Here is a 24,425-nt window from a genome sequence, read left to right as displayed (position 1 = left end):
CTTCTGCTCTTCTCTCATTTTCTTCATTGATCAACTTCTCAAAGTATTCTTTCCATCTATTCAGCACACTACTGGCACCAGTCAAATTTCCACCTCTATCCTTTATCACCCTTACCTGCTGCACATCCTTGCCATCTCTATCCCTGTCTGACCAACTTGCAGAGATCCTTTTCTCCTTCTTTTGTGTCCAACCTGGTGTATATGTCGTCATATGCCCCGATTAGCTTTCGCCAACTCTACCTTTGCCCTACGTAGCATCTCAATGTATTCCTCTCACCTCTCCTCAGTCCTCTCACTGTCCCACTTCTTCTCTCATCTCTTTCCTTGCATGACTTCCTGTATTTAGGGGTTCTTAAAAAACCCTGCTTCCTCATTGGAAATCATGGGAAATTCAAAAGAAAACCAGACAGGAAATCAGAGAAAGTGTGGTTTATCCTTGGGTGCAATTTTGAGATGATTGAAGGTGCTACATCCATCAGTTCAAATTATATGTAGTATGAAAGGGGTTGTTTATTCTGATTTGACTTCACAATAAGTCCAAAAATTAAACATGTTTTGCACAGTATGTAAACTTCTGGCTTTAACTGAACGTTTCATTAAAACTACTCTGAAGATAATAATTTATCCAAAATGTTACTTAAAAAATATAGCGCGTTACTACCCACCTGTCGGTATGCTTAACAGATTTGAAAACAACCTTTACATTGTTTCAGTGTGCGGCCTAAACAAAAATAACTGACACATTTGTATTGTTTTCAGGGGTTTAATGGTTGTACAGATTCATTTACATGAAGTGATAACACATACAAAAATACCCTTTCAATACATTTTAGAAACAAACATCTAAATGACCTTTTTGTTAAATGTTTCAACAACAAAATTGTCTGAAACAGGGTGGTGCAGTTCTGTCAAAAAATACCTACCTATTACGAATGCTATTAAAAAAAAAAAAAAAAAAAAAAAAGGTACAAATATGCAAATATAAATTAATTGATAAGAAACCCCCCAATAACGAAGCATGTGATATTTTGTTGGGGGAAAAAAACATATCTGTACATTTTGGGGAATGGGAATTTGAAACTGGAAAAAGAGCCAGTGTCAAAACAGTACCTGCTCTGAGGAAGAAGGCTCCTTGTTGGTTACAAATGCAGCAGTACGTTGTTCACATCACCTAAGTGCTGAAATCCAACCAGCGTCAGATGAAGTGTGATGGAGGGATGGGGTTTTGGACAGGAAAAAAGGAAAAAAAAAGTCTCCTGATGCCCTCCCTGTGGCCCCAGGAGATGCCTTTTAAGAACCTCCACAGGAGGTGCATAGGTTTAATACCCAAAACAAGGAACTTTGTCTCTCTCCAAAACAACCATATATGCATGCGTGTGCTCACACACACACACAAACACACACACACACAAACGACAACACGCACGCACACACACACACACCACACACACACGCATGCATACACACAAACTAGAACAACAAAGCTTTGAACCAGTTTTCACCAAGCACCACAAACCTTTGCGTCACTGGCAGGGAAGTCAACAGGTATCCCCAGACGGGGGCGCTATGAAGGCGTCGGAGACTGTATCACTCTCCTAAAGCCCAAAAGGCTAGGATGATGACCCAAGTGTAGCTTTGGGAGTAACACAGACTGTTTGTAGCCTCAGATTGAAGCAAACATTAAAAAAAAGGAACTCATCTTTTTGTTCAGTCCATGGCAACTCTCCTTCTCCGAAACTCCTAGAATGGAACAATTTCATCACTTCAGAAAGCCTGATTTCCCTGACTATTGTCTGTGACAACCACTTAAAAAGCACTGCTGGGTCTGTTTTTGGGAAACAACAACTGCACACTTAAAAGACTGATACAAACCTGGAATCCTTTTCAGTGGTCCGTGTGGTCCAAAAAATATGGTTGTGGATTGCTGTCAAATCCAAGCAAACCATTACATCAATGCTTCTTTATCCAAACAGTGTTTGTTTCTCAAAAACAAAAACAAACAAAAAAAAAATTCTTTTGAACAAGCCATGAGGAAAAATAATTTTTTTAAACTTTTTTTTTTCCATTTTTAGATAAAACTGATAGAAGCAACTTGATAGTAAGCTGAGCTTTTTTTCTTAAGACAAAGACGTTATGTACATAATTACTGTAGACATTTCTGTTTTGGACGACAGATATCCGCCAATATCAGCTGTGTGTAGATAAGGTCGAAAAATGCTTGGCGTAATTTTGTTTTAAAACAACCAAAACATGAAGAAAAGAAAAGGGGGAACGGTTTGTGTAAAAAAAAAAAAAAAATGCTGCTGTCTGAGATCTCAGTTGAGTGTTGTGTAAAAAGCACCCTGGTTGCAGAGTGCTGACAACTTCAGGTTTGACCAAATCACCTATTCACTGGTTTTTCTGTCACCACTGGAGATCTGGAGGTGAGGTGTCTGTCCTTCAACATAACAGCCAACATTGGCTGATCTGAATGTGTGAAGTCAACCTGTGTGTTGGACCTGACAACAAAGCCCCCCACCTCTGTGCATTCATGAATCCGGATGCTATTGCGGTGATCACGCTATGTGGATTCGGGCCTTCTCTGTTTCTTTTAGCCTCTTGGCTTGCTCCTCAAGGGAGGGAGAATGGGCTCTCTTGGAGGCGGCTCCATTCAGAGGGTCTGCTCCCCGGCTCACCAACGTCGGGATAGAGCTGCCAACGGAGTGGGTTGTGTGTTTGGATGAGACATGTTCTATTGAAGAAAATGCACACACAAAAGCAATATTGTGAATTCATGTATTATATGATTTAACTTGACGAAAAAATTTGAATATTCTGACTGCCCATATTTGGCTGAACTACGGAAATACTAGAGGTCCACAGAGGTCCTTGGTTTAGAACAGCTGCAACACCAATTTGGATTACTATCTATGCTAAAACCTGACGTGCAAAAAAAGACAGGAAAAACGTGACAACTCAACAAATATAAGATTATAATGGAATTTGGATCAGTTAATTGCTTTTATGTTTTGGCCTCGAACTTGAGCCTGGCCCATCTCCACCTGCAAATGATGCCTGCTTCCAGCTGTGCCACATGAATAGCATCTGACTCTTTAAGCTGGGGGTCCTCAATGTGTCGATTGCCGAGGCAATTTTGTTCGATTGTGTGACGGAATGCAAATTAAAAAAAAAAAAAAAAAAGGGGGGGGGCGCAAAGAATTAATAACAGTTGCTACCTTGATTTAAAAAAAAAAAAAGGTGGCTTAGACCTGAAAGATATTGCACAATTACACAAAAAAAAAAAAAAAAAAAAAATCATACCACAAAAATACAGTGCCGTGTTCCAACAGTGCATTAATCAACATTCATGTCGTCAGCAGTTATTATGTGATGTAGGCGAAACACTCACTGGAACCGATAACAGGAATGAACATGCCCCTTTCTTGACAGGCAGGAGGCACCTCAGAGGTTATTGTGGCCTCAAACACTGGGGGCTTGGGAGGTGTGATGCTGCAAATCACACAATACCAGACATGAGGGGGAGTATGAAAAACATTTTATTTTAAAATTCTCATCTAAAACTCACTTGTGGCGGTTAAGGGCAAGTTTGATGGAATTTTTTACGACGCGACAGCTGTTGCTAGCTGGCAGTGGTGAGGAGGCGTCGGGCAGCTCCATGCTGGGAAGCCTCTGATCGGAAAGGCAACGAGATTTTTCACAAATTGAGCTGTTTTTTTATTAATCAAACACGCCAAGAAGGAAGCATCACCTGTGTTCTTGGAGTATCAATCGTAGGAATTGGCTTAGGCTTTGATTCTGAGAGAGGAGTCTAAATGTAAAGAGGCAAAACCATAAAGTTAAATCTGGGTAAAAGAAAAAAAAAAAAAGGTCAAACAAGAATAAAGATACACCATATTTGTTTTTTCTCGGGGAGTGTCTGATGATGGTGGAAATGGTTCCTTGAATGTAGACTCAGTATCAGGGGCAACCTGCTACATAAGCCAAAAAAAAAAAAAAAAAACAACAATAAGACAAAATTGCTTCTGGTCGGTTACAAACAAGTTGTCTTACCTCTGCCTCTTTATGCCTCTTGGCAATGTCTTCCTGCACGGGTGACTGCGGTCTCTTGGTTGCACCATTGACAGAGTCCTCGAGGTTCTCTGACTCATGGTTGGGGCTGCTTGCAGCACTGGGCATCATATTCCCACTTAGTGTTGTTGAGACAGAGCTAGTGGCTGGAAAAGAGGAATCTTTCCTTCATCCGCTGCTCTGACTGAGTAAGACTCAACACGTTAAGTGACAATCTGTGATCTCTCTAATTGCTGTATATTTTGATGTATTTTATTTCCCAGAAAAAAAATATATACTTTATTAATATTAAGACTCACTAGAACCAACAACCGCGATGGATAGGACCTCTTTAGTGAATGCTGTTGAGCTGGGTGCAGGAGAAACTTCAACAAAAAGCTGCTTGGGGGGGCTGACACTGCAGAGAATAAAAGCATAAAGGTGAAGTTTCAGTGAATTTTTTTGAAGGGAGGAAAAAAAAGGATTTTACACCAATTTTCTACCCGTCATCTGTGTCAGATGTAGGCTTGGAAGGTTTGCTGGTGGGGGAGCTGAAGGGAGTCCCTGAGTCGGTGTCTCTTGAACTGTCTAGGTGACTACTATCCAGAGAGATCCTCTTCGAGCTCCCTCCATTGGAGCTTCGATTCAACTCTGCTATGCTCTGGAGGACACACTAAAGTGAGCAATCAAGAGTGGGAAATTATTCCAAAAGGTTCGCTCACCCTCTTCTTCTTCTGTACTAGCTCAGCAGGAAGGTACTGATGGAGCTGCTTTTTCTTCACATGGGTCGCTTCGATCTTCATGCCATCCTTCAGCATGTTGATGTTATTGGCTTGTCTGTATACTGCAAACCACAGACAGCAGCACCCCATAAGTCACTCGAAAGCCAATTCATTACAGGCTTTGAATGTTTGCAAACTAATCAGGCAGAATGCTGGCCCAATTTTTCTGACTATTTTGGCAAGTGAAAATTACATTTCGGGTACAAATTTCAACTGCTATTTTTGGGGGGTATTTTACAAATGAGGCATTATATGCTATTAAAAGTGTTTGCTATCTTCCTGATTTCAGATGTTACCCTGCCCCTGCCCACACACACCTTTTGATTATCAAGCCAATTTTAATACAATTCAAGAGAACACAAGTACCATCATTTCTGGTATATAATGCGCACCAATGTATAATACGTACCTCCGAAGTTGACCTCAAAATTCTGGAAAACCCTTCTACTTGTGAATTTTTCCAATGCATGATTTTGGTTCTACAAATTTGATCTTTTTTTAATTATCTGTATTGGGGTTTTTTTTGTTCAAAGAATGATTCTGATGTTAAGCACTATTTGAACGATCCTTTCATAAAATGGGTACAATTCCTTCAAGAAAACATGGACCAGTTCAAACAATTTTATTCTAATGCGATTCACACACTAGAAGGCACGGTGATGCAGCTGTAAAGTGTTGTCCTCATGGTTGCGAGGACTGGGTTAATGCATTTCAATAACAAGCTCAGAGGTCAAGTCAAGCCAGCAAGTAATGTAAGAGAACCAACCAGTGTCGGTAAATGACTGGATGTCATATGTAAGATCAATGTTCACGCTCTCCGCATTCTCCACCTTCTTGAAAATGATACCGATGAACCACATGGACACAAAGTCATTCCTGCAAGGCATTTGTAGAAAATATTTGACTTTTTTTTCCCCCCCAACAGGATGTCAAAATATGCCAGAAAACTATGCAGCCTTATTGAGTTGTTGCTACACGGAGAAGGCAAGGGATAAAAATAAAACTCACTCATTCCGGTTCTCTTTGGACCCAGGGAAGGACTGGGGATTTACATGTGCCAGGTTAATATACTCATTTCTCTCCAGGTTCCCCACCAAAACTCGAATCTTTGACTCAACAAGTCCAATCCTGCAGGAAAATACACAGTGTTTTGATTGAATCAGATATTTGACTGACTTGATGGTATAAATCGGGTAACTCTCCCCAAACAAAGGTATTATGTATATGTAACTGACAGTTTGTTTCTGGAAAGCTATATGTACTTTATTTTCACAATGCATCATTTTTACTGGAGAAAAGAAGAAATAAAATGGGCACAGAAAGTATTCAGACCTCCTTAAATTTCCCAGTTATATTGAACCCATTTGTGAAAATCATTTAATCATATAATATACACAGTACTCCATATTGACAGTAAGAGAATTGACATCTGTGCAGATTAAAAAAGAAAAACAAATATTACAAAGAGCTATTCAGACCCTTCACTGTGACACATTTAACTCAGGTGCTGTTCATTTCTTTTAATCATCCTTGAGATTTCATGACCTGGATCAGGAGAAGCTTGGTCTGATTTGACTTAAGACAGTGAATTGCACAAAGTATGTAAGTAACTTCTGGCTTCAACTATGTCTGTACGCACTATATATATATATATATATATATAAAATCTACTAAAAAAAAAAAAAACTGAAGAGAGTTCTTTGGCTGACTCCTGGACGCGACGAAAAAAGAAATTAGCAGTAGAAAGTAGTCATATATAATAATATAGAACCCCCACGCCCAACTTGTAAGTTCACATTATTTGAAGGGCAAACACCAAAGTTATGTCGCAATGCACAACATACTCAAAGGACACTTACCATTCTAAATGATTTTCTTCCGTTGACGCACTGGCTGTCAGGACAATGTAATGTCTGGGGAAAATCAAAAGATGTCAAAAAAAAAACCAAAACAAAACACCAGGCTGCCTTAATTACTATGCTTCCTACACTTTACATACAGTATAGTTTGCTTCAGATTTCCACACTGAACAGATTGAAACCCAAAAACAAATTTTCACAGTCGTCCCCCTTAGTAATGTAAGCCCAAACGTTTTTTTATGTACTGTGTATGGTTTCATTTTCACATGATATTCCTATTTACATCCATCCATCCACTTTCTGCGCAGCTTATCCTCATGAGGGTCAATGGAGTGCTGGAGACAATCCCAGCAGTCATTGGGCAGGAGGCAGAGTACACCCTGAACTGGTTGCCAGCCACACAGGGCACATGCAGACAGACAACAGTCCCACTCACAATCACACCTAGGGGCAATTTAGTCTATTCATAGAATGCATGTTTTTGAGATGTGGGAGGAAACTACAGTGCCTGGAGAAAACCCCTCCAGGGACTGGGAGAACATGCAAACTACAAATAGGCGGGGCCAGGATTTGAACCCAAGTCCTCAGAACTGTGAGGCAAAGAATCTACAGCTGCGTTGCTGTGCCACCTCATATTTACATTTGTTAAATTATTATTATTTTTTGGAATGTATCAAATTAAACAAAAATCAGAAATGAAGATCAAGATCATCAATAGCCACGACACCACTGCCAAATAAGTTTCACTGATCTAAAGTAGAGATCCGTCCAGTTCCATTTTTAACTTTTATTGCTAACAGGAGAAAAATAAGAAAGATAAAGAAAAAGAAAAGTATAGTAAAATAAAAGTAAAATAAGAAACCCTTGTTGAATGGCAGACCCGTGGTTCATCGGTGAGTTCAATTTGTGCATTAGAATGGCCAAACCAACATATAGTGCTTACAATCACAATCGGCTGTCTTCAGGGAAAGAACCTCCCACCTTATCCATAGTGACATTCGTAATACAGACACCAATATTTCTTTATATAGTTTTTATTGAATTGAGTCTGTCCAATTAATTGTTTGGTCAATGATTTATTTGTGCACACATGCTTCCATGTTAGCAACAGTTGTCTCAAAATTCTAACTGAATGATGATGTAGTTTTGGGCCTTCAACAGTTTTTAATTTGAATAAATACATTTCTTTGTGTTCACACATTTCATTCAAGTCATTAGTGCAGCAATAGTATACATATGTGATTATGACTACACTTTTTAACCTACTGCATCGTTGATTAGGTCAAATTAACTGTCGGTTACCAGTCAGAAATTTATGACCTGGTCAAACTGCCCATATTAAACAGTTAAGACTTCTGAAATTTGAAGTGCTTGCGAGTTTGATAGAAATTAGGATTTTAATTTCAGCAGCACGATGGATTTCTGTTCTGCCTTCCTCAAAAGTACTGACTTTGGACTCTTCCAAGTAGGCCTCCAAGCTAGTACAAGTCTTTAGTTATGCTGTAGGATGACTACGCCATCATTTTAGCCATGAATGTACATTGCTATCATATTAAACATTTCAGTGTAACTACAAATTGAATTGCACTGGGATTTAACTCAGAGTCATCGTTGAAGGTCACTTTGACTTGTCATTTTCATCCCCATCCACTTGCAGCCTCCAGGAACCTCAACATCTGGAGGAGGAAGAGGCAGGTCGAATGGGACCAGGAGCTGCTGCCGGGCTACCCGTGGGCCAACATGCAACTGTTACAACTTCTTCAGGGGGAGTTCTACTGTGCTGTTGAACTTCGGGAGGGAAGAAGCGCCAAAGAGTGACTCCAAGCGTGGTAAAAGTCCAACAGCGAAGCACTCACCCGTAGCACAACTCAGTGGAGGTTGCTTAGCAAAGAGGAGTCGGTGAAGTTGACAGCATAGGTTCGCCGTAAGATGCTGACATGCCATAAGTGCGGCCTTAAACTCCGCGTTGCGTACGGTTATAGCAACTAATTAGCTGTCAGGCAAAGACTGACATTCTACCCTCTACAGGGAAAAGCCCAAGAAGCTGTGGCTGGCGGAGCAACGGAACAAGGAAAAAGATACCGTCCAGTTGGAATAATTTAAAAATGACAATTGCATGCTTTTGTAGTCTTTTAGTACATTTTTCTCACTCATCTTCAATATAAATCAATTTATTTCTCTACTATATTTACAAAAAATCCAGTTTTGCTTTTTCACTCAAATAAAAGTTGGGGTGTTATACTGCTTGTGTCTTCCTCTCCAATATAAAACAAAAATAGATTCATGTATTTTTTTTTCATTTGAATAAATCTATACAAAAAGTTTTTTCTTACGATACCTGTGATTCAAAATGCTCATATGCTAACCTCTGTTTTTTGTTCTGTTGACAAGATATTAACTTTTTCTGACCAGGAGCTTTCAGATAATTTGTTGAGATAATTTTAAAATACCATTTAAGAAGTATTTCACTAGCTCAGTTCCAATTGTTCATGACCTTTAAACATTACTTGACAGTAATTTGCAACTAAATTACAAAAAGGTAAAATGCTTGATATGCTCATCCTCTATTATTTCATTGAGTTCCACACCTACTTGTATTTCTGGAAGAAATTGGGCGGTTCAAAGAGCTTTGGCCATTCAGCTTTTCCCTGAAGGATCTCATCTGTGACGCTGAGACCTGGTCAGATCAGAAGTAGATGACACACCAGGATTAAATAACTATAAAGGAGGTGATCTTGGTATTAATTGTCACAGCGGCTACCAAATTTAAACTCTTCACTCATAATGGTACGCGTTGAAGTGGAGACATTGTACGTGGAGTTTTGCTGGGGATAGGCAGGTGTGATGATGGGCATCAGGTGATATCTATCAGATGGATTTACCTAAAGAAAAAAATAAAATCAGGGATTGGTTACAAGACCATCTTTTATACAGCGCCATCAAAAGCTATTAAGCAAGCATTAAAAATACAGGGAGGGTTGAAAATAGAAAATAAAATAATCAACCTCTGTGGTATAACAATTTGTTTGGATGACAAAAAAAAAATTACATTGATCTAATGGGAGATAGCTTTTAGTATGTACATTTTAGCATTTTCACAAACGTCAGAAAATTTGTGTTGGCGACCTTAACTGTTAATTTGTCAACTCCAGTCGTACCTCTACTTAAGAATGTCTCTAGTAAAGAAAATGTATGTTACAAAACACCTACTTGGAAAAATATTGTCTAGTTACAAAGGAAGATTCCGGATACGCTAAAATAGGGGCTGGACTTGCAGCCCCCATATTCCACCAAGCGTAAACATCCTGTATCTTTGTTTGTGTGGCGCGATAGAGCCGCTCTCCCATTGGTTATCGCCGTAGCATCTTCCTGGCATCCCACTGGCTGGGGGCGGAGGGGGCATTAATCTTTACCCATGATGCTTTTCGTTTCCCTGGGACATTCGAATGTCACCGGATCACACTACCACACATTTGTAAAGTACAACTTTTCCATGAGTTTATTTTTCTTCACTGTGGGCCCCAAGAAACTAGTGGAATTGAGTTGTGGTCATGTGTACATTATTACATGTTTTCTCAGCTCTCAAACATTTGCCTCCTACTCCATCCCCTATAATGCCATTTGTCACTCACCCTTCTCTTTGGAGAGTCATCCAACGCCAAAGGTAAATGAACATAATTTTATTACTCTTTAGATTATTTACTTTGAATGCTTATATTTGATCAGGGGGCGCGGTTGGGTCGGAACAGATTAGGCTATTTACATGTAAAAAGCGCTTCAAGTTACGATAAATTAATCAACGGAATAGGTGCGACACTAGTTAATATTTATTAACATCAGAATGACATCACTGTTATCTCATTGAAACAGTTGAACAAGTTTTCAAACAAAGGAAAAATAAAACTGACTACTGTACCGAGTAGTGTGCAACCCAGGTTTTTATTTTTGGTCTCAATTTTAACACAAAAAAGATCCTATTAACTTCACAATGCAATATTATAAACAAGTGGTGACAACACACAATGATTATACTAACCCTAGGATCCCATACAGGTAAATTCAGATTACTGTCCTCCGGTTGTTTCAACAGCACAGGGTTTGGCCACTCCCTGGGAAGGGGGGAGGAGAAATACATTTTAAAGGCTGTGTCCAATAGCAAATAAACATGGACAGTAAACACATTAAGAAACTGTGAAACGATGCAATAGATTTTACACTGATTTTATTGGCCTGATCAGTATCACCCAATAATAAGCGTGTTAGGTTAATCATCAATGTCATGATCCACGAGACATTTACGCCATATTCCCATCGTGGACAGTATATTTGAATACTAAAACTAATTTATTTTTAACCTAGTGGCGTGGGAGGCGGTGTGGGACAGACAATGCGTAATGGCTGGATCAGACTAAAACAAATGTGGTCTTTCACGATTGCATTAAGCCAGTATGGCGGTAAAATCTTCTATTGCGATACCACCACATCCCATCTTTTACGATCACTGGGCTTTATCTTGTCAACTCAAATGCCACCGTTTACACATTACAATATCAACGACAACAATGGCTTGTGCCTTATGTATTGTAAGAACAAAATGGGGGGAAAACGTGTGCTGGTGCTCAGGATATTACATTCATTCGAGACCTGCTTGAGGTATATTATACTTTTAATACAGTTTGAATTACAAGGAGGCAGCAAACCGTGATATAGTCTAGCAAACTAGTGCTAGCATAAATGTTTGCGCTCACGTTATGTCGAATAATGATCTGAGATTTGGGTGTTAAGTAATTTAATTACAATAGAGTGCTTCAACTGCAGTATATATGTTATTTCTGTCATGTTGCAATGTTGATTTGACCTGAATACATGAGCAAGAGCAGTGATGTCCAACCTTATGGAGTGAAAGCATATTTTATCATTTATAATATTTATAAATCTCACGCCACACCAAGAAACAAAAAATGTCACAAAAAGTAGATGCGCAGTAATTAGTATATGTACTTTCGGCCATTTAATAGAATAACATTTATTTGTTCTGTCTGTTAATATACCTCACAGGCATAAATAGAGGAACAACCATGCACTTTATTATGTAAATGAATAATATTTTGAACAGTTAAGTAAAATCTGATCATTTCGCACAGCACAGCTGCAGATGGCTTATGGCATACTAATGTGCAATGGCATACTGGTTGGGAATCACTGGACTGTAGAATAAATACTTTTGAAGATACTCATATACACAGTATACAAGTACATTCACTAAATGAACAAGTCGTGTAAAAAGACATTGCTCCATCTTGTGATTGGATCAGTGATTTTTTTTTTTTTTTAACTTGCTGATCAGCGATTGGCCTCAAAAATCCTGCTCATGTAAAGCTTAGTTTACATATTTTGATAGACAAGAAGAGATGTATATTTACACAAATAATTTAGGCCCTTGGAAGACCTCAGGGTACCAGGCGCTGTAAATAACTGGTACATGATGTTCAACCATGTCTGTTGGAACAACTACGCAAGAAGAAAAGATTCTCACCATTTGGAGAAAACCAGGAAGAACTTGTGGACGAGGGTTGCAGCAACAGCATTAGGGTAGAGCTGGCAGGTCCTTGCTACAAGCATGGCCCATGATACTCCACCCAGAAAGCCCAGCATGTTGGAGTAGATCCCACGACCTATTGTACAACTTATAATTACAAGCTACAAAATCCATACAATATTGAATAGCGCCATACTAAACTGACAATTGCTGACTAGCTTGCATGTAACGGAGTAAATCTGACGAAGAAACTGGCACACTGGACAAGTCAAGGTTCCACAGTAAACATGACAAAGCTTACGTTTTGCCCAAAGTTTAATGGCTCTCAAGGTCAGCCTGAAGTTTTCTTTGTTTGGCACTAGGTATAGTATTTCATCAGTCACCCGACAACCTGCAATTACATAAATATCAGAAACAAATATTTTTCTGGGGGCATCCCATAAAAGCAATGTTTTAGTAGTTGCCACAGTGAGCGTGCAATACACACAAACACGCGCTCAGGCAGGCAGACAGACAAGACAACATTGTCTAAAATATGAGGCACAATGTACGTATTTTAGACAGACCAGTTTACACTATTTCTTTAACTCTTTAGACTGTTAAAGCACTGCAGGTCTGAGAGGAATGCTATATCAGGTATGTTGTATGTCATGTATGTATAACGTCTGAAAAAAATACCGTAATCCCACTCTACTTTGCGATTCACCTAGTGTGGATTCAGAGCATCGTGGGGTTTTTTCCCCACCCACCCCCCGAAAAAAAAAGGTACTTTGCGGTTTTTCACATTTCGTGGGGGGTTTCTGGTACCCATTAACCACAAAAAACGAGGGATAACTATATTTGAAAAGAGGTTAAAGAAGAGCAAGGAAATACAGTGGCACCTTTACAAGTTTCACTTGTTTCATGAGCATGCTCAGCCACAACAGGCACCTAAAAATCTTGCATGTTTTCATCCCACGAAAAAATTGCATTCTACAATAATCTAATGCATAAAAACAGTACTAACAGAAATTATGTACATGTATGTAAACCTTTTTGCATAATGATTTTATACTTTAGTTCAATGGACATTTTGTTGCTGATCCTGGTGTCCTTGCCCACCAAGGGGAAACATCTATCAAGACGGCAGAAGACCATAAGCTCAGTAAGCTTCAGTAATTCAGATTTCACAGTACAAAATTCCCGTGAGTATTATTTTGTCTGTCTGCATTTGTTGCTGCAGTTTGTATTCCAATATCAGTTGTTTAGGCATTTAAAACCAGAACATCATCGATGGTAGATCCATTTGCCTGTCTATGGCATTTTACAGTGTGTCAGACTTCAACTACTGCAGACATTTGTAAGGCAAAAATATTTTGTTGGCTCAATAAAAAATATGTAATCCTCTTTGTATTATGTTCAGTTTAACAATTAACTTCCAGTGAGAGTGGCAATAAACAGCCTGGACCAAGAACACGAACCCTCTTATTTTAAAATGTATTCACTATCTGCCGCTTGATGTGAATACTGGAGCTGCCAGAAGCGGAGATTTACAATTCACATCAGTGCTAACACCAAGGAAAAAAAAAAAAAAAAAAAAAAAAAAAAAACAGCAATAGCTCCTATCTTGAAAAACTCAAGTCAGGTCACGCTTAAATTGAGATACCACAGTACATCAAAACAGACTTATGTATTACCCAGTACATCAGAATCAAGAAAATAAGACTAATACGATAAGCGGCTCAGATAATAATGGAAGACTAAGGCTCATGTCAGAATGGGTGTGCATATTCATGTGGCTTACCATTAAGACTTCGAATGCAACGAATGTCTAAATTTCTTAGGATGGAATCTCCCCGGAGGTCAAGGTTGTCTGGAATGGATTGTAATGCCAGTCTGGCAAAAAGCAGGTCAATCTGTTTAAACACAAACAGAAGTAAAAATCTACACACAAAAAAACCCTCACCCTCATCTAAAGCCTACTAAAATGCTGGGCATTTGAGACTTCAAATAGACATTACGGCCGTGCAATATCATACCAAACCAGTTAATATTGGTATGAAAAACACAGGAATATTTAGTATCCCTGTGCTGTCAAAAATGAGTCAAGATTTTCCCTTTCATACACAACAAACATTCACACTGAAACATGTCTAAGAGGTAGAGCAGATGTGCATCAGGCTCCTACGACAATTTTGTACAATAAAGGTTAGTGATGTCTGCTTCATCTATACCCACAGTTGTCAAAATGGGGACCACAGATTGCAGTGGAATTAAATGTGATTAAAGAAATAAAAATCCTTACTTTATGATTAATTACAAGTGACAGTAAGATCAAATGTGTTATTTCACAATTTTCAATTGTTTTGAAAATGAAAGCTGCAAATGGCAGTGCCCTTTTTTAAAATCTTTACGATATGTTGCATGGAAAGAAATGCTGTGATGTCAAAATATAATAATGACATGATGATAATGGTACAAGTATTCTAATTTAATGGATGTAAACATTTTTTCTTACCATCATCCTTTTAAGATGGACCAGAAGGTGTGGTCTAACTACAGGGGGAAATCAGGGTTCCTAGTAAGTAGTAGTCAGGCATTCTGGAGGGAAGGTTCCATTGTGTGTGTGGGTGGGGGGAATCTCAGATTTGCAAGGAGCAGTGTGGTTTGTATACACTCAACCTTCCCTACAACCTCAGCAGGGTCCTGGAGGGTGGATACAAGTTCACCCAACTCGTCCACATGTGCTTTGGAGGCGTTCAACCATGTCTTATGTGGTACCAGACCATCCTGATACGGGCAGTTCAGCCTCTGTATGATTGGTCCGTATTGCTGGCAGTATGTTGGATTTGTCGGAAGTGAAGGCTGGATTCCATCAAGGCTGCCTTCTGTCAAAGATTCTGTTCATAACTTTTAAGGACAGAATTTCGAGGCACAGCCAATGCATTGAGAGGATGAGTTTGATGAACAGTTTTATATCTTAGATCTTTGCTGATTATGTGGTTCGGCGATTGAAAACTTCAATATATAATATAACATCTACAATATGAATGCCTCCGTGGTTTAAAAAAAAAAAAAAAAAAAAAAAAAAAAATCACAAGCTTGCTATAGAAGCATGCATGCTAAGGAAGTTGTTGGTTCAGTAAAAAAAATATTTTTATTTTCTCGTTACATGCTTCTCTCAAAGGACAATGTACAAAAAAAATTAATCAAATTGGATCAATTTTGAGATGAGAAACTTTCATTCACCGTGTTAGTGGTGTTTTTTTTTTAATATGGACAAAAAAAAGCCATATGACGCTGATGAGATAAATATATGAGATGAGAGATAAATATATATACCCTGCAACTAGTTCAGGGTGTACCCTGCCTCCTGCCCAATGAAAGCTGAGATTGGCACCAGCACTTCCGTGACCCTCGTAAGGATAAGTGGCTCAGAAAATGGATGGATGGATAGATAAATATATGTTTACAAAATACCTAGATAAATAGACGAAAAATAACTAGACTAAAGGATCTGGGGAAGAAGTTGTACAAACTGATGTATTTTGAAACCCGTACCCCATAAACGGAAGTGCTGGGGGGGGGGGGGGGTGAATCGGTGCAGCAGGGTATGCCTACCATCCATTGCAGTAAGAGTGAGAGTATGTGAAAAAATGTCTATCCAGTCCTATTCACCACTATTGGCAGCCATTACGTTTAAGTATCAAATGTGGAATATCTTCATGAAAAAAAATCAAGTGAAACAACATGATTCTAGCTATCTGCTTGAGCTTGTGTCTGACTGATTAAGTGATTAATTATATGGACAAAACCCTGGAAAAAACAGTAAACTATGCACAAGAACACTACAATAATTCGAAAATGTTCGAAAAGTTTATTTCAGAACTATAGCATTACATGGATTAAACACTTTTCAGAGGGCAAATTCCTAACATAATTTCAACTTTTAAATAATTTCCATTGTATGTTGTTTTATATGTAACCTATTTTAAAGAGATGGTGAATTGAGTTTTTGTTCACTACAGGCTATTACAAAAAAAAAATAATTATACATAGTCCACTCCAAAGATATTGGAAGAGCAAAATCATTTCATTTTTGTATACTGGGGAGACATTTGACAAAAGATGAACAAGGTAAAGGTTCAGAATTCCAGCTTTTATATCTACATGTGTGAAACAACTCAGAACAGAGCACACTTTGATTGAACCAATCCATTTTTTCAAGTGAGCAATAGTATTGGTACGTGACGGATGCGTGTTTCGAGTTCCTCAGGGTGCTGCCTTTCAGAATGACAAAAAAATTTGTGCTTGTTTTTGCACTAAAACTATTTGCTGATAAGCAAAACGAAGATCTGAGAGTGGTCTATGGGAGAAAAGCAAATCATTTTGAAGCTGAGAGGGGGGGAAAATCGATCAGTGCGGGTAAACGGGTAAAGGTATAGCCAATGCAACAATTTGGAATTGGAGTTTAAAAAGTACCAGTTCAGTGTGCGACAGAGATCAAACAGGATGCCCAAGGTTATGAACAGCAGTTGATGACAGAAACACTAAGAGCTGTGAGGAAACCTCACATGAGTGTAAGTGAAATCATTGCCAACCTCCACAGGACTATAGTGAAGGTATAACAATCCACTGTTTGAAGACCTCGACAGAAGAAATAAACAAGCGATACCACAAGAGGCAAACCACAACAGCAAAGAGAATCAGAAAGGCAGATGGGATTTTGCAAAAAAGTACAGAGATGAGCCACAAAAGAAGTACACAGAAGAGCCACAAACGTTTTGACTTTAGATTAACCTCTACCCAAAGTATGGAGAAAGAAAGGCTATGCTTATGATTCTAAACACAGACTGTGAAGGATAATGGTGGTGACGTTATGGCTTGGGTTTGCATAGCTGCTTCTGGGAGGAGCTCACAAGTCTTTATTGATGATGGAACTAATGGTAGCATCAGAATGAATTCTGAAATCTACAAAACCATTTGTGGAAATTTCCAGAAAAATCTATCCTAACTAATTGTGAGAAGCTTCACCATGGAACAAGACAATGACCAAAAACAAATCAGGTGGAAAAAGAGGAAGGTCTCTGACTGGCCAAGTCATTCACCAGACCTTAACCCAATAGAGCATGCATCATACCTCCTGAAGAGGGAAACTAAAAGAAACAAGAACTAAAAGGCGCTGCAGTTGAATGAAGAATGCAACAATCTGGTGAAAATTGGTTGCACGGTTAATGTACGTACTTTAAGCAAGTGTTATGCCACTAAATGTTATTCACTAAGTTCATTTAACAATACCATACTACATCCCATTTGAAAAGTGAGTGGCTTCAAACAAAACGGAGCTGAGTTGTTTAACACATATAGATGTACAGTGCCGTGAAAATGTATTTGTCTCCACCTCCTGATTTAATTTTTTTTTTTGGCATATCACAAAGGTTTTAACTCAAACCAATTTTAACATCACTCAGAAAACCCAAGAAAATACAAAATTGAGTTTTCAAATGACAATTCAATTTATTAAGCCAAGGAAGAGATGGCACTTAGAAGAAAGAATCCACCAGTCTCTTGATACCATAACCCACTCTGTGTATTTTGCATCTTATTCATGGATCACAGTAGAACAAGCAGTTATGCATAGAGTATGGGATGTTAGTATATCACAAGAGTCACAAGTGCACAACAGTAGACCTGCTCGGTGTATTCATATGAGCTGATGTTCGCTAAATATTTTAACAAAAGAAAGTGTTTTGCCTCCTCATTTGGCTTGGCATTTAAAAAGTAGATATGCTTTTTTTCCCCCCATATACTGTGTTAAGCTTCCTAATTCATTATTAAAATTAAGGGAGTGTTTTACTGTTTTAACTAATATTTGACTGGTTAAGTTCGGCTCATCTTTCTATGACAATGTTAAAATAAACTAATGCCTATATACACACACACACACACACACACACACATACATATATATATATATATATATATATATATATATATATATAGGTTAATTTTATTTTGGAAGACAACAGCATCAAAGTTTGATTTGCTTCACCACACTGTGGTTTACTTTTTATTTATTTTTTTTTTTTAAACCATTGTACAGGATTTACTACATCCTTGAAGGAACTTACCTCTATTCCATCAAATTTGAATTTTATAACAGGAACAAAAGCATCCTCGACAGCCTTAGAAAAATCACAAGAAAGCCATGGTCACAAACAAATTCTGAAGCATGGTGAGTATACATGGGAAACTTGGCATTAGGTCTATAACCCCACTATCCTTTGTGCAGCAAAAGAAGCTGATCTCACTCTCACCAGCAAGATTTAAGAGGAAGTAATGTTATATCTCAAAATGATATTTCTTCAAAGGAAACCTTTCAATATCACGAATGCAGTTTACGAATAAACTTGAAGGATGTATTTTTTTTTTCTGTCACCTTAAAAAATTAACAGAAGCACCAAGTAACCCATTGTTAGCTTATTAGCACAATGACAACAGCAAGTCATTTGTAACTTGCTGGTACAAGAATACCAATGTTTTTAATTGTGTTTTTGCTTTGTCTGCTTACACTCAAACAGGTCAAGGAAATCATGAAATGTTTATGAAATCTATGCAACTGGTAAACTTTTGTGTGTTGAATTTGTTTTTTTTTTTTCTCGTTTTCAGAAAACCTTTAAAAAAAAAAAAAAAAAAAAAAAAAAAAAATCACCAGGCATTTGTACTATATAGTGCCATGGAAAAATATATTTTTGCATAGTTTCTGCACTTTAAGATCAAACAGATGTATATCTCAGACAAACATAACCCAAGTGAACTTAAAATACTGTTTTTAAATGGTGATATTTATTAAGAAACTTTTTTTGTAATTTTAACATTCCAGCAAACTATAGTCACACTATCCTAACATGGAGAAAACATGGAAAAGAGGTGACCCTTCCCAGGAGTTGCAGGGCGCCCTGTTGTTTCATCATGTCAAATGGTTTGTATGTGAATGTTTATTAACTTCCAGTTTTAAGCTTGTAGCTTCTTTTTTTTTTTTTTGGGGGGGGGGGGGGCTAATGGTACGTACCAGAAGTCCGCATTTCGGCAAGAAAAGTAATTTCACACGATACTGGTGATTTTTTTTAATGAAGGGAATCAAATGCTATAAAATTTAGATAATTTTCCTTAGCCACCGACGAGGCACAAGGTTAATATTTGTGACACTGAGAAAACGTCTGAATTCTGTCACAATTTATTGAAAAGTCGCTACAATGAAGATTTATCATCATTGTTGAACCCCCCCCCCCCCCGTCATTGGCTCTTACATTAGTTTGAAAACCATCAGTGCAAAAGTCCAACCAATCATTTACCTTGTTCGCTGCCTCAATGTTGGCATTGACACATTTTATTGTTTCACTCACCCAATTGACTGAGTTGACTTAATTGAAGTTGTGCATGGTCTAAGATGAACCTCGGTGTGGGAGGGAGCATGTCATACTTCTACACATTGTGAAAGCCTCCTATGCTCATAATATAATTCAGTATTGCACTTCGGAACTGGTCATTTATTTTGGAATTAAGACTTTTTTCCCCACTGGCACCACTGCACAGTTTCGTCCATGTTACTTTGTTTTTGCCGCTTCTTAGTTCCTTTTTGCCACTTCTTCGGGGTCTGCTAACTTAAAACTGGAAGCCGGATTTGTTTTTTTTTTTTTAATTTGAACGATTCCAGGAGAAATGGAACATTATTCCCGGTCTCAATGAGTTCTGGATTCTCGAAGGCCAACGCTATGCAGGAGGCAACAAAATAACTCTAGACACTTCTAAAGAACCACACCCCTTCCTTGCCTCACTTAAGGTCAGTGTTCATGACAAATCAGGAATAGACTGGTCAAAAATGGCATTAATGTCAGAGTTCCAAGGTGAAAAAAAACATTTCTTAAAAAAAAAAAAATTCTTACTTTTGTAAAAAAAAAAAAATATCTGAACGATTATCAAGACTTTTGAGGGACTTTTATAAGGGACGGACAAGATAAAAGTTGACCTTTGTGTAATGTGTGTGATTCTTTGCATCCGACGTAAATGTAGCACACCCTTTCAGAAAAAGAACATCATACCAACACATAAACAAGGTGTTGGTACTATGATGGATGGGGTCTTGGGTGCTTTGCTCTTTCAGGACCTGGACACCTTGGTTTGACCGGTAGAACCATGAATTCGCCTCTTTAACAGAAAATCCAGAATGAGAATATTCAGCTATCAGTTTGTGGTGACAGGTTAGGCATAGTTGGCTACTGCAGCCTCATAACAATCCAAATGACACTTGCAAGTCAACTTCTGAATGGCTCATAATAAATGTATGAACCAAAATTTAAAAATTTAAAAAGAGGAGGCACCTGGTTAGAGCTATTGCTTCACACTTGTGGGGTCCGGGTTCAAATCCCGGCCCCGCCTGTGTGGGGTATGTGTTTTCTTCGTAGCTGCGTGGGTTTTTTCTGGGCACTCCAGTTTCCTACCACATCCGAAAAACATGCACGGTAGATTAAGTGAAGAACCTTAATTGCCGATAGGATTGTGAGTGTTGATGGTTGTTTATTATGTACCCTGCAATTGGCTGGCAACCAGTTCAAGGTGTACCCAACCTCCCACCCGAACATAGCTCGGATACACTCAAGCACGCTCGCAACGCTTGTGAGGATAAGTTGCTTAGAAAATGGATGGCTGGATGAGGCTTTTGGAGTGGCCTAGTCAAAGTCCAGACTTGAATTTGACTGAAATACAGTGGCATGATTTTAAGAAGGCTGTTTGTGTTCAAAAACCCTAGATTTTTGCTGTATTAAGACAATTCAAAGATGAGAGCGTCAAAATATTTCCAAAGCCACGACTCATTGCCAGTAATAGAAAACACTTGATTTCAGTTGTTGCTATTTACAACGGCCCAACCAGTTATTAAGTTTCAGCGGCTGTTACTTTTCACACTGTGGCAGGTAACTTTGAGCAGTTTTATTCCCTTTAATAATAAAACAGCATTTTAAGTTCATTTGGGTTATATTTGTCTGATACTCACATTTGTTGGATGATCTTAAACGGAGTGGGGAAACTGCAAAAATATAAGAATTTGAGAAGGTGGGCAATACTTTTTTCATGGCACAGTATAACAAACATGGTAGTTTACCCTGAAAATGACTTGCATTCGTGGAATATGGGCCACAAGTACTTTTTTTTTTTCTACATGACTATAATAGGCAAAGTGCAACAAGGCTTACCCTCAGGTCCTTGATCTCTTCATGCTGTTTGAATTTCTCAAAGAAAGACTGAAAAAAGTCACTCCTTTCTACATGACGAGGAGCCACACATAGGGCATCAATATCAGCTCCTGCAATGAGCACCACCTTAGATCAGAGCCCTTTATCATCAGTTATTTGTACGTTCCATTGTCAAAAACAGTAAACAAGCAAGAGAATGACATGGATGATATTTAAAAATACAGTAATATTGTAACACTGAAGTGTGTTCACAATTATAAACCAAAGCCCCCATAAGTAGAAAAAATATTAGAGCTGGCAAGAGCAGTTTATGGAAATCTATTCCATTTAAAAATAAATATTTAAACTCACAATGCAAATGTTGGGCAGTGTGACATCATACTCAGGAATTAAATATAAAACGAATTGAAACAGGATGAGGCAACGCGAATATTGCCCACATCCAAATGCTAATTACCTAAGGTAAGTGCAATGGAAGAGGGATGGTTTGAATAGGAACGTACAGGAACGGCAACGTCAAATCCTTTTTTTTTGTCATACATCGAAGACATATGGGTTTCAGATCAAAAGAGATAGGTGCAGACTTCCAGCTTTTATTTCATGGAATTTATATCAGTGATGGCCAACCATTGTACCAGGGCACAGTGTGCCAAGAGTGCACTTCAGGTGTACGATGTGAAATTATCAAAAATTGTGCTCAAAAAAGTATTTCCATAAAATAATGGCTCTTTATTCGTGTACTTATGCTAGTGAGGCATAGTGACAAATGTTCTGTACATACAATAATTATCCACTTTTTTTTTTTTTACATTTCTGCTTTTTGATGTGCTGTGAAATGTTTCTAAATATGTGCCTTGGCGCCATAAAGGTTGGAAATCCATGATTTAAATGTGTAAAACTCAGAACAGAGCATTTTTTGTTTGAAGGCATCCACTTTTCAAGTGAGCAAAAGTATTGGAACACATTAAATTAAATAATTTGATTGGAGGCATAACCCTGATTTGGAATAACTGGATCAAGACGGTGACCTATGGACTTCACCAGATTGTTGCATTCTTCATTTGAAAGGCTTTTCCAGGCCTTTATTGCAGCCTCTTTCAATTCTTGTTTTCTTCTGAGGTTTCTCCGTTCAGCCTCCTCTTTGGGGAGAGAGAATGCAAGCTCTACTTGGTTAAGGTCCAGTGATTGACTTGGCCAGTCTAAAACATTCCACTTTGCCACCCTGATAAAGTCCTTTGTTGTGTTGGCAGCGTGTTTTCGGTCATTGTCTTGTTACATGATGAAGCTTCTCCCGATTAGTCTGGATGCATTTTAAACTGACAGACAAAATGGTTTTGCATACTTCAGAATTCATTCTGCTGCTCCCATCAAGAGTTACAGCTTCAATAAAGACAAGTCAGCCCATTCGAGAAGCAGTCATGCAAATTCAAAACATTTAAATTACCTCGACCGTGGTGCACAGATGAGCTTGTGTGTTTGAGTTCATAAGCATATTCTTTTTTTGCCACCACCATACTTTTGCCTTTCCATCACTTAATGTAAGGTAAAAGTCAACCTTTGTCTCAATCAGTCCAGAAAACTTTGTTCCAAAACATTACTGGCTTATCTCTGCAGTACTTTGTAAAAATCCATCCTGACCTTTGGATTCTTTTTGCTGAATGGATTGCATCTTGTGGTGTGGCCTCTATATTTCCTTCAAACAGTGGATTGTGATACCTTCACCCCTGACCTGTAGAGGTTGGCAAACCATTTTGTCTGGCAATTTAATGAAAATGTGTCCAAATTAATTGAGAGCAGCTTCATCATGCAACAAGACAATGACTCAAAACACACCGCCAACACAACAGTGGACTTCAGAGGAAAAATTGGAAGAGCTTAGACTGGCCAAATTATATAAATAAAGTATGCATTTTAACTCTTTTAGAGGAGACTAAAGGGAAATACCCCCAGAAACAAAAGATATGGAGATGCAGTAAAGGCCTGGAAAAGCATTTCAAAAGAAGAATGCAATGCAGTTTTGTGAAGCCAATGGGTCGCCAGCTTGATGCAATTATTGGAAGTAAGGGTTATGCCGTCAAATATGAAATGTTGGACAATTAGATTGTCTGTTCCAATGTTTGCTAACTAGTAAAGTTGGTGGCTTCAAACAAAAGGTCTGTCCTGATTTATTTAACACATATAGATATAAATACCATGAAATAAAACTTGAAATTCTGGATTTTTGTCTCATATTAATCTTTTGACGTGAAACCCAAATGTCATCAGTATCTAACAAAAACAAAGGAATTGACATTGACATTCAAGATTTGGAGGGGAGTGTAACTGTTAGTATGCCTCTGCTACTGAAAAAAACCCACAATGGTCTTTGAAATAACTTACAATTGACAATTCTGAAAACCAATGAAAAAAATCTGACACTGCTTTTAAATTGGGATTAAACATTCATTTATTTTCCGAGCCACTTATCCTAACAAGGGTTGCAGTGGTGCTAGCGCCAATCTCAGCTATCATCGGGGAGGAGGCGGGGCACATACTGAACTGGTTGCCTGCCAATTGCAGGGCACCTAGGCAGTCAAGTTACACACACAATCACGCCTAGGGACAATTTAGTCTCTAATTAATGCATGTTTTTGGGATGTCGGAGGAAACTAGAGTACCCGGAGAAAACCTACGCAGGCATGGGGAGACCAGACTCCACACTGACGGGGCTGGGAATTGAACCCCGGGCCTCAGAACTGTGAGGTCAACGTTCTAACCAGTTCCTCCACTGTTCCACTGTAAACTAAAGAAACAGGGCTGGACAAAAATGATGGTACTCTTAATACTTTGTTGCACAAACTTTGGAGGCTACCACTGCCGAAACGATCTCAGTAACTGTCAGCGAGACCCTTTGTAGGCAAACCACGTTAGTTGCTGCAGGTTTGAAGGGTGCCCTTTCCACACTGCATCTTGCAGTTCGTTTAGCAGT

General features: G+C 38.5%; 1 protein-coding gene across 1 annotated transcript in view; it reads right to left on the bottom strand.

Moving 5' to 3' along the window:
• Positions 1–769: 769 nt before the first annotated feature.
• Positions 770–24,425, bottom strand: part of papolg (poly(A) polymerase gamma) — a 33,115-nt gene continuing 9,459 nt past the window's right edge. Inside the window, exons 5-24 of the mRNA XM_061836967.1 lie at positions 21,458–21,567; positions 18,338–18,391; positions 14,011–14,122; positions 12,529–12,618; positions 12,225–12,363; positions 10,725–10,797; positions 9,450–9,570; positions 9,281–9,365; positions 6,689–6,742; positions 5,838–5,957; positions 5,596–5,705; positions 4,770–4,891; positions 4,551–4,708; positions 4,368–4,465; positions 4,051–4,214; positions 3,891–3,971; positions 3,749–3,808; positions 3,566–3,669; positions 3,389–3,489; positions 770–2,731 (exon numbers count right to left, since the gene is read on the bottom strand). Coding sequence (XP_061692951.1) covers positions 2,556–2,731; positions 3,389–3,489; positions 3,566–3,669; positions 3,749–3,808; positions 3,891–3,971; positions 4,051–4,214; positions 4,368–4,465; positions 4,551–4,708; positions 4,770–4,891; positions 5,596–5,705; positions 5,838–5,957; positions 6,689–6,742; positions 9,281–9,365; positions 9,450–9,570; positions 10,725–10,797; positions 12,225–12,363; positions 12,529–12,618; positions 14,011–14,122; positions 18,338–18,391; positions 21,458–21,567 — 2,132 coding nt within the window. The 3' untranslated portion in view covers positions 770–2,555. The remainder of the gene's footprint in view (positions 2,732–3,388; positions 3,490–3,565; positions 3,670–3,748; positions 3,809–3,890; positions 3,972–4,050; positions 4,215–4,367; positions 4,466–4,550; positions 4,709–4,769; positions 4,892–5,595; positions 5,706–5,837; positions 5,958–6,688; positions 6,743–9,280; positions 9,366–9,449; positions 9,571–10,724; positions 10,798–12,224; positions 12,364–12,528; positions 12,619–14,010; positions 14,123–18,337; positions 18,392–21,457; positions 21,568–24,425) is intronic.

The sequence above is a fragment of the Syngnathoides biaculeatus genome, chromosome 12 (genome assembly GCF_019802595.1).
Source record: "Syngnathoides biaculeatus isolate LvHL_M chromosome 12, ASM1980259v1, whole genome shotgun sequence".
NCBI classification, from domain to species: domain Eukaryota; kingdom Metazoa; phylum Chordata; class Actinopteri; order Syngnathiformes; family Syngnathidae; genus Syngnathoides; species Syngnathoides biaculeatus.
The sequence above is the reverse complement of the archived record's forward strand: the minus strand, read 5'-3'. Positions and strand labels throughout refer to the sequence as shown.